The sequence below is a fragment of the Salvia splendens genome, chromosome 1 (assembly GCF_004379255.2).
Source record: "Salvia splendens isolate huo1 chromosome 1, SspV2, whole genome shotgun sequence".
NCBI lineage: Eukaryota > Viridiplantae > Streptophyta > Magnoliopsida > Lamiales > Lamiaceae > Salvia > Salvia splendens.
Window position 1 is genome coordinate 34,430,899 of NC_056032.1, and position 10,576 is coordinate 34,441,474.

General features: G+C 34.6%; 1 protein-coding gene across 1 annotated transcript; it reads left to right on the forward strand.

The window, feature by feature from the left end:
- The first annotated feature begins 1,212 nt into the window (after window positions 1-1,212).
- LOC121798815 (pyruvate kinase 1, cytosolic-like) lies at window positions 1,213-5,958 on the forward strand. Its single transcript, XM_042198021.1, has 16 exons — window positions 1,213-1,473; window positions 1,557-1,653; window positions 1,734-1,831; window positions 1,963-2,118; window positions 2,405-2,482; window positions 2,669-2,800; window positions 2,919-2,999; window positions 3,087-3,158; window positions 3,287-3,376; window positions 3,949-4,093; window positions 4,364-4,452; window positions 4,830-4,925; window positions 5,049-5,116; window positions 5,197-5,296; window positions 5,382-5,441; window positions 5,577-5,958. Exons 1-16 carry the CDS (start codon window positions 1,402-1,404, stop codon window positions 5,727-5,729), a joined length of 1,587 nt encoding a protein of 528 aa, XP_042053955.1. The 5' UTR covers window positions 1,213-1,401; the 3' UTR covers window positions 5,730-5,958.
- Window positions 5,959-10,576: the final 4,618 nt, after the last annotated feature.

Genomic DNA, 10,576 nt, shown 5'->3' on the forward strand with positions numbered 1-10,576 from the left:
TAAACTACATTTTAAGAACTTATTATAGGTGATTTGTGAATTATATTTAGTTTATTTGTTTTGAAATAGGATAGCTATTAATTTGGATTGTCATTCGGAGTATTATTTACATGAATTTCAGAATGAGATCAATTAACATCCAAATTAAATTTAAATATAAAAATTTGCCGTTAAAAATTGTTGGACTGGTCTCTGGCGCAAGATGAGTGACGAAAGAATTGTCCAAATTGCCCTTTGAAGGTCTTAAGGGCATTTTCATCCAAAAAAAGTTCAAAATACCTCAAATGATATTAACTTGTAGTTGACGGACCTAAAATGATATTTTTAAAGTTGACGGACCTAAAATAATACTTTGGCAAAGTTTGTGGATCTAAAAAGGTGTTCCCTCTATTTCTTAAACCCGTGCCCGAACAAAAGTGGACAATTATTAGGAGATGGTGGGAGTATAATAACAAAAATATCACACAATTACTCAAACCTGAGATGGATTGCATACAATTAGGTCCATAAATACCCTCCAGCCCACAAATGACCTTTGTTATCTTCCTGTCTGGGCTACACACTTCTAAATTACTTATGATTCTTTCATTTTTTTAACTTGTGAATACTATTGAGATAGACACCATTGAAACACATGATTTTCGATCATGACGTGTTATATTTCACAAATCAGGTCGACCAGAAGACTGCCTATTCTGCAACTCGACTAACAACTTATGAAGTTCCAAAATTAAACACACCTAAAGCTTACACATTTCCCCTATTGGTAATAGGTAATGTTGTGCCTGTCATGGTCCCATTTATCAAGCCTAACATTTTATATAGCTAAGATGGATATGGATTTAAACAAAAACTGATCACTTATGACTTTGCGAGAAGTAGATCAATAATATCCTAATAGGATTATAAAACAACCCTTTTCATGAGCCTTCGAATTCAAGCAGATATTAATAAAATATATTTATTGTACTGTATTTAATGAATGGAGAATTGTAGTTGTAGATGGGAACAACGTAACTGTATGTTGAGGTCATCAGATTACCGATGTATTTGCCATCAAGACTTCCCAATATTCCACCATTTATTAACAAAAATAGTAAGTAGAGGTAATTTGGGGAAAGAATTTAATTTAATTGAGTTTTAAGGGGAACAAAAGAGGAATATGCTCGCGCATCTAAACTTTCCACTACTATTAATTGGATCTACGTTTTGTAGCACTCGCTACTTATTATTGGATCATTCATTACGTGGTGATTTGTTATTGAATATACTAATTAAAACAAAAGTATCAACTAAGAGGAGTTAAGTGCCACTGGCATGTGTTTCTCTGCGCAGATTTAAATTTCTTCATCGTCTTCCATTCTAATCATTTATTCGCCGCGAAATTCATTTTTGGAAATCATGCATCATTCGAATCACCTGCTGCTCGAGGAGCCAATCCGCATGGCCTCCATTCTGGAGCCATCCAAAGCGGTTAGTATCTGTTGCAGAATCTAGATTTCGTAATAGATCTGTGCATGCATGATTTTGATATTTGCATGATCGATTTGCGGCAGAGTTTCTTCCCTGCAATGGCGAAGATCGTCGGGACGTTGGGATCGCGCTCTCGATCCGTTGATCTTATTTCTGATTGTCTTAAAGCCGGAATGACTGGTAATTTGATCGACCTCCTTTTTTTATGAGGTCGCTGTTTTGATTTATATGATGTTCTTATTCTCTCTCTGTTTCGGCAGTGGCGAGATTTGATTTTTCGTTGGGTGATGCTGAGTATCATCAGGGAACTCTGGAAAATTTGAAGACTGCGATTAAGAGCACTAAGAAACTCTGTGCTGTATGTATATTACTTTTATTAAAAATCGAAACAAACACATGAATTTAATAATTAAGGAATCAGATTATTTCTGTCAACCAAACATGGCCTTAGTGTAGAGTGTTGATTTTACTTTGTTTCTTTCTTTGCAGGTTATGCTAGACACAGTGGGACCTGAGTTACAAGTGGTTAATAAAGCTGAAAAGGCTATAACACTTGAGGCTGATGAAAATGTTACTCTAACACCCGATGAAGGTCAAGGAGCTTCGAATGGAATTTTGCCTATCAACTTTGCTGGACTCGCCAAGGTTAAGCATCTTCCCTCTTTATCATTGCCTGGTGGCTTTATGTATTGGGATTCTAGTGAGCATGTCATTTGCTGGTTGTTTCATTCCAAGAATATGGAATACTTGCAAACACCTATCAACCTCGTTTCAACCGTCTGGGCATGATTTCCTGTTGCTAACATCTTTCAGGATGTGTCAATGAAAAAGCACAGTGATGAGTAAATTCATTTCTCATGTTTAATGGTTGCATTCTTTATAAACTAGTCTCCCTTATCTGTACTTTGTAATATTTCTTGGATACTCGCAGGCTGTGAAGAAGGGCGACACCATTTTTATTGGCCAATACCTATTTACAGGAAGTGAAACCACTTCGGTGTGGCTTGAGGTATGTCTAGAGAAGGAATTCAATTATTGAAATTTTACAATATTCATAGTGAGGCTCCTTTTCCCCATTATTCTTCTGAGGCCTTTTGTCCTGCTTGTGGGTGATTTTCTTCTCCCTTCTTTAAGTATCTCTCTATCATTTGTTTGCGGCTTTGCATTGCTAGATATTGGTGGTTTTGCTGCGCAGGTAAATAAAGTAAAAGGCAATGATGTGGTTTGCGTAGTCAAGAACGCTGCAACATTGGCTGGATCGTTATTTACATTGCACGCTTCTCAAATCCGTATCGAACTCCCTACTCTGTCTGATAAGGACAAACAGGTTTGTGTAGGACAAAAGGGCGATGTATGTTTTGTGGTTTCTTTATCTGGTGCTTTCATAAAAGGTTTTTTTAAATAATTTGTCTTGTGCTTCTAGTAATATTGCTCTTGTACTTCAGCTTATCAGCACTTGGGGTGTTCAAAACAAAATTGATTTTCTATCATTATCTTACACCCGCCATGCAGAGGATGTTCGTGAGGTAACTTTGAAAATGAAAAGAAATGTTTTAACAGGTTAATGTGCATTATATGACCCACCAACTTACTGATGCCTTCTTGTAATGCAGGCACGTAATTTTCTATCCAAGCATGCTGATTTAAGTCAGACACAAATTTTTGCTAAGATTGAGAATGTAGAGGTGATTTCATAAGCTATATCTATTTCATTTCGTATAGTTGTTGCAGTTTGTGTGAGTTCCAGAAAATGAGATATGTCGTAGTTAAGGGGAGTTAAACTGTTTACTTCAGCATCTCCCTCACTTTGCAGGGTTTAACCCATTTTGATGAGATTTTAGAGGAAGCTGATGGCATCATTCTTTCGCGTGGAAATCTTGGGGTAGATCTTCCACCTGAGAAGGTTAGTTGTTACAATTTCTAAGCTATCAATATCTTCCAGGTTCAACATATAGTCTTTCTGTTGGATTTTATGATTTTTGTATATAATTGCCTAGATATAATCCCTGAATTTGCTCGTGCAGACTACATCTTAGTGTGAATTTAACAACACATTTATGAATAAAAGCTACAAAGAGCCACAGTCTATCCCCACCAACGACAATATACTGTAAATGAGCAGTCAATAACTATAAATATGCATTCTCTAGCCCCATTGTTTAAGGAGCGTGATACATTCAATATAACCAATAGGCTTCATTTTTTTTACCGTAAATCTGCCATGATGTGTAAATACCTTGCATGTTTACCTATCTTTCAGTTTTATCTCATATCCCACATTCCAAATATTTCCTTGGGTTATTCTTGGAATAAGAATCTCTCCTAGAGTATATTTCTGAGGTTGTCCAGGCTTTACTTAAATAACACAGAAAACTCAGAATGATGCATCTTTACTGTAGGTAGATTAGCATTAATTTGATGCTATTTTACTTGCCTGCTTTATTTTTCTTAGTGAGCTTTCTTCTGTACTTGCAGGTGTTCTTGTTTCAGAAATCTGCTGTTTACAAGTGTAACATGGCTGGAAAGCCGGCAGTTGTAACTCGTGTAGTTGATAGTATGACCGACAATCTTAGGCCTACCCGTGCTGAGGCAACTGATGTTGCAAATGCTGTTTTGGATGGTGTGGCACTCTGCTGAAATCTCAGAAGAATTCTTCTTATTTTCTCTTTCTATTTTCTTACTAATATCTTTGAAGAAATCTTTTTATCTACCTTTTGATATTTCTTGAAGAAATTGTTAAATTTTCCTTTTTTCTTGCTGGGAATATGTTGTCTTAATAATCTCTTATCTTACCATTCTATTTATATTTATTGTCCAGATACTGATATATGTTAATAGGTTGCAGCTTACTGGTAGCTGGTGAGATTGATTCCCGGTAACTATTTTACAGGATGTGATGCAATTCTTCTTGGAGCTGAGACCTTACGTGGACTATACCCGGTTGAAACAATTTCTACGGTGGGAAAAATTTGTGCTGAGGTATGCGTACATGATGTTCTTATCATAAGATACTTGTACACGTTTGCATCTGAATGTTTTTGATACCTCAGATTTTTCTTGCATTTATAAGTTTCATTTGGCTGGCGTAGGTGCCTTTTCTTCTTACAACTTTGTTACATTTCCTTTATAATTGGTACAAGTTTGATACCCAATCAAACAAATTGTATATAGAGTATTTGAAATTATTTCTAGCCCACGTCTTAACTCGACTGCCCTTCTTGTAGAAGACTAGGATATGCACCTGACCATCAAGTAGTTTGACAGTCAATGCGTATCATAATGCAATCTAAAGCTTTTGCTTTAGTAGGAAATCATAGTATTTAAAAAGTATTCTTAGTTTTTAAATTGACATGCAGGCTGAGAAGGTTTTCAACCAAGACCAATACTTCAAGAGGACTGTAAAATATGTTGGAGAGCCCATGAGTCACTTGGAATCTATTGCATCTTCAGCGGTATGTTTCTCACAAAGAAAACAATAAAGAATCAAAAGGAAGATAGTTTACTTAGTGCCTTCTATTGTTGGCATGTGTTCAAGAGTTCATGGTACAGATAAAAAACTTTCGGAATCTGTTTAGGTTCGAGCTGCCCTTAAAGTGAAGGCATCTGTTATTATATGTTTTACCTCATCTGGAAAGGCTGCTAGGTAATCCATCAGTTGGTATATCAATTTTCTTTTATAGTTCTGATTCATCTGTGAATTCAATACTATCCTGTTAAGTGCAGGCTGATAGCAAAGTATAGGCCAACGATGCCTGTTTTATCAGTTGTCATTCCCAGGCTCAAGACGAATCAGTTAAAGTGGAATTTTAGTGGTGCATTTGAGGTATCAGTTTGATCTTACAACATAAGAATATAAAAATATGTTTTTCTTTTGTTGTTTATATATATATATATATAATAATGTTCAGGCAAGGCAATCACTTATAGTAAGAGGGCTCTTCCCCCTGCTTGCCGATCCTCGCCATCCTGTAAGTTCTTCATGTGCTGCAATAGTTTAGAAAATCATAATCTTAGGTTGCAATGTTTGGTCACACAAGTTATGTTAAAAATGTGTTTACGGTCTGGGTTTTTGAGCGTTGTCTTCATCACTGCTTGGTTTACAGGCGGAGTCTACAACCGCAACTAATGAATCAGTTCTCAAGGTAGCTCTTGATCATGGAAAAGCCTCAGGAGTGATCAAGCCACACGATCGAGTTGTGGTCTGCCAGAAGGTTGGAGATGCATCCGTGGTAAAGATAATTGAACTTGAAGATTAAACACGCCACTGCCTCCGATTTGCCACTGACTCGTTGCTGAATTTTGAATGGCCACACGTGTGCTGGCGAACGGAGAAATAAGCCTTTTTGGTGCTTATTTAGGATGAAATGCGGCACAAATTGAGATGCCACAAATGTAATTGTAACAAGTGGGAGTGTAAAACTGGAAACGATTCTCCAGACACAACTCTGGTATCTTAACTCTTTACTCAATGCAATAATTGCTGCAGATTAGAACGAAATCTAAACCTCTAGCATTTTGTTAGTATTTGTTAAGTTTTCTTAGGGCATCCACGATAAGAAAATCCAAGCTATAGCTCAGCCACAAACTACTCATGCCACATCATCAGCACTAAAAATCCTCCTACCATATCATCAGGACCAGCAAATAGCCTAGCAATAGCCTAGCCACATCACTCAAAATTATATAAAACAAATAATTGACAATCACCCAAAATACGGAATTAAATTTACGACACAAATACGGGAAAATTCAATAATAATATTAAAATTTAAAAAAATACATTAATTAAAAAAACACACTTCATTAAAATTAAAATAACATTACAACATCCTCATAAAAGATTTTGTCCCACATCGAAAGTGGAACATAAAACATTCAAGGATGTCTCTATAAAAAGAAACGACCAAAAATGAGTTTGTCCCACATCGAAAGTGGAACATAAAACATTCACGGATGTCTCTATAAAAGAGAAACAACCAAGAATAAGTTTCATAAAAAAACATTAAATAAAAAAAATTAAAATTTCCGCTCGCCGATCGGGAGCCTGCAATAGCGGCCAGCCGATCGGCGAGCGCTCGGGAATCGGCGTGCGCTCGCTGTTTTTCTCGCCGATTTGGCGCTCGCCGGCTGCAATAGTTCGGCGAGCGGACCGGCGAGCGCCAAAAATCTGTGAGCCGGTGCGCTCGCCGCTATTGGAGATGCTCTTAATGGTAGAAACAATCACACTTTTAGGTGAAGAAAAGGTATTACATTCAAGGGAAGGACCTTTTTGCAGCTAAAACTATCTATTTTATAGTTCATTCTTGATTAATACTCACTATGTCCCTGAAAGGTACGAACATTTAGTCAAGAGTGAGCTCCACATTATTGGTAGTGTAGTGTAATGGTATAAGTTGTAAATAAAATGATGTGTAAGGTAATGTGTTGTTTAACTATTCCAAAAATAAAATGTTCATACTTTTGATAGACAGACTAATAAAAAAATAGTTCATACTTTTTAGAACGAAATGAGTAGTATAAATGATTCAAGCATAATATTATAAATCCAATTAATGCAAAGTTTGCCACAACTTAATTCCAGACGCTATAAAACATTACTCATATAAACTCTGTAGAACTAATAAAGTTACGTAGTAAAATACTTTCTCAATTTTATGAAAATAGAATTTTTTTTTCTATTTTCTAAACAAAGAAACTCTTCAATTTAAAAATAGACCTCACAATTCACTAACATTAATTCTACTATTTTTTCTAATTGTCTCTCTTACTTTACCCATTTTTTCTCTGCATCTCTCTTACTTTACCCATTTTTTCTGTGCATCTCTCTTACATTATCAATTATACATTAAAACTTGTGTCATTTTCAAAAAATTTATTTTTAGGAAACGCAGTGAGTATAACTTTGATAATTAAAATAAGAAGCGCCAATGGCCTAATGGATAAGGCGTCTAACTTCTAATAAGGCGATTGTGGGTTCGAGTCCTACTGGGCGTGCATTTTAAAAGTGTCTCATTTTGCCATTTTAGAATATCCGCGATTTAAAGTCTCATTTACCTTTAGCTTTTTACATTTTAGGTAAGTGTATCCCACCACTCACCAAATTATAAACTCACATTCTATTATAAAACTCTTATATAAAAGCAGAATCCACGTTCCATTAATTCATTTCCTCATTTTTCTTCACAAAGTCAAATAATTTCTTAAAACCGATATCAAGTCAAAATGAGACTATATATTGCAGACGGATGCAGAATATGCTCACTTGAGTCAGACAATGGTCATCTTAAATAAACGGGAGGGATTATGTTTTTTGTCTACAATCTTATCTACAATATATTATTTAAAAGTTTATTGTTTTTGATAGCAAAACGGTACTAAAAGAAACAAAAGACAGTACGAAGTTTGAAGTAGACTTGGAGAAGAACTCCAGGAAGCCATCAAAGCAAGGGACATATCTCAAGCAGAAGCAGAGGTATGTGCATTATGTATTCAATATGTGCATTTTGTGCTGTCTGTGTGTGTGTGTGTGTGAGAGAGAGAGAGAGAGAGAGAGAGAGAGAGAGAGAGAGAGAGAGAGAGAGAGAGATTTTGTGACGTCATGAGTCGTGAGTTTAATTGAATAATCATTTTGGAGGTGGACGTACATCTAAAATAAATCAATAATTCAAAAGCATATATCCGTTGATTTAAAATTCAAGTATTTACGTTTTTAACAAACAAAATGAATGAAATTACTTGGATTTGAAAGTTGAAACTCACCAGCCAAATTCGGATAAATCGTAGTAGTAATGAATATACCTAACCCAAATTGCAAAATGTGCAACCTATTTTTATTTTTCGAATTTGTATCATAATTTCTCTCTTTCTTTACACTGTTCTTAAGATCATTATAATTTGATGTTTGATTTAAGATCCTTGTGGTAAATAATTGAACCAACATTAGATAATCTAAAAAAATTGCACAAGTTACGCATTTTCAATCCATTTATCTATTTTCTTCATACCGATTTCCCTAAAACCTATTGAATTTGCAACGGCAGATTAATCCATACCAATTGATCAAGAGAATGATGCAGTAGATTTAGAGTTGATGTTGATGTTGATCAGAATGCAGTATAGTTGATGTTGGAGTCGGAGTTGGAGTTGAGGTTGAGGTTGAGGTTGTCATACATAATACATTGAGTTTGGTAGTTGAGTAGTACTAACATTGAGTAATGTCGGCGGCAATTTATGGTGAATTAGGTGCTGCGATCAATTCTCCAACACCGTTTCCGTCCAAGGCGGCGCCGCTCCTCTCTTTCTCAACGGTATATTCTTTTTACTCATTTAGGATTTTATTTTCATGCATGTCTCTCTTGCATTGGATTTTACTACCACTTTGTTGTTCCGTCATCTTTTATTTCCTCTCTGCGATAAGTAGTATTTTTTAGTTAGAGGTTTCCAAATTTAATTACCTCATCACACGCAAACTCATCAACCTAATTCATATATTTGCATTTCAGAGTTTATACTTGAGGAAATACTAATATAATCACACAATTTTTAATTAGGATACTATATTAATTATTCCAATTTTTACTCGTATGTAGCACCTTCAATTTATCAGTTACTCCATCAAACAGTCTCACTACAAAAAAAACTTACTAGTATTTTTTAAGAACACAAAATTTGAGAAGCAATAAATTGCATTGGAAAATTTTTAAAAATAACAATTTTGGACGCAAAAGAAAAGGATTTCTAGTTTAAAGACAAATTAACTTAATTTTTTTGCTTTTTCAGAACGCTTCTATTTGCGTCCTCTAATTTTAGTTGTGACGCCAGCAATAAGGACATTTTTTTGAAGCATTAGGGTATATTTAGAAACACAAATTAATGTCCTTAATTGTATTAGAAAATATCCTTATCCGATATTTTTGTAGTGTCTGTACTGTAAGCATGGTGGAGAAATAGTGAGAATGCTTTAATTGTAAACAAATTTAGATAAAAAGCATATTGTTTCTTTATCAATGGTATGGAACAACATGAAGCAGACTTCTCTTTCGGGTGGAGTAAAACAAAACATAAGTAGGACTCATGTTATTTCTAACAATTAATTCTTTAGATTTATGATTTTCCACGTGATAGAAACTTTTGATAAAAAGTAATAATCGAACCAAAGTTCAAACTATACCCTAAACTATATGCTAAGAGGAGAAATAATAAACTGAGGAGGCAGTTATTGCGTTTCGAATCCTTTAAAGGTCGTAAATAGTCTATACTTGTTTGGCTCTGATATGGAGTCAAGTCTATGGATTTATCCTCAAAATTTACTTTATCTGAAAGTTGAAACTATACATAACCATTGCTTTTGAAGAATTTCATTTCATATGAACAAGCATACACAAATAATCTACAAATATCACTGTACGTTGCAGTTTGCACACACAATAATATATTGCTATAAAAAAAAGGGCAACTAGCCAAATAAAACCCACCAAATTTGGTCAAATTCTGGTCTCACTAGTACGACCAAAAATTTTTTGTTAAGAATATTTTTTAATGCAATTAAAGACGTTAATTTGTGTTTCTAAATTCAACATTAACGTTTCAAAAAGTGTCTTTATTATTGGTATCTCAACTAAAATTAGAGGATGCAAATTGAAGAAAAATAAAAGATTAAGTTAATTTGTCATTAATTTAGGAACGCTTTCTTTTGTATCCTAAATTATTGCTATTTTTTGAATTTTCTAACGTAAGTAATTGCGTCTCGATTTTTGTAGTGTCTATCCCATAACTTTAAAAATAACTTTAAAAAATGACTGATTAAATCATAATTTTGACGATTTTCTGAACCTGTCCTATGGATTTTGAATTTGGAGAAAATTGAGCGTGACATGGACGATGCAAACGTTCGTGATTGAATCTGTAATTCACAACCTCGTGAGTGAAAGGATATATGAGAGAGAGATAATTCAGATCCCTAGTGAGGTTCCATCATAAAATTATTTAACGATAGATGAAGTGATTCACTAGACATTTAACTTATCTCTCTTTCTTCACATCATATTTGAGATGAGACAACTTACATGTATTTTCCCTAAAATCCATGAGGATTTTAAAAAGC

Excerpts from the sequence above, each read along its gene's own strand:
- LOC121798815 (XM_042198021.1), top strand. The coding sequence starts at position 1,402 with ATGCATCATTCGAATCACCTGCTGCTCGAGGAGCCAATCCGCATGGCC. Across the intron at positions 2,801-2,918 it reads TGTCTGATAAGGACAAACAG|CTTATCAGCACTTGGGGTGT; the intron begins GTTTGTGTAGGA and ends CTTGTACTTCAG. Across the intron at positions 5,442-5,576 it reads TTGCCGATCCTCGCCATCCT|GCGGAGTCTACAACCGCAAC; the intron begins GTAAGTTCTTCA and ends CTTGGTTTACAG.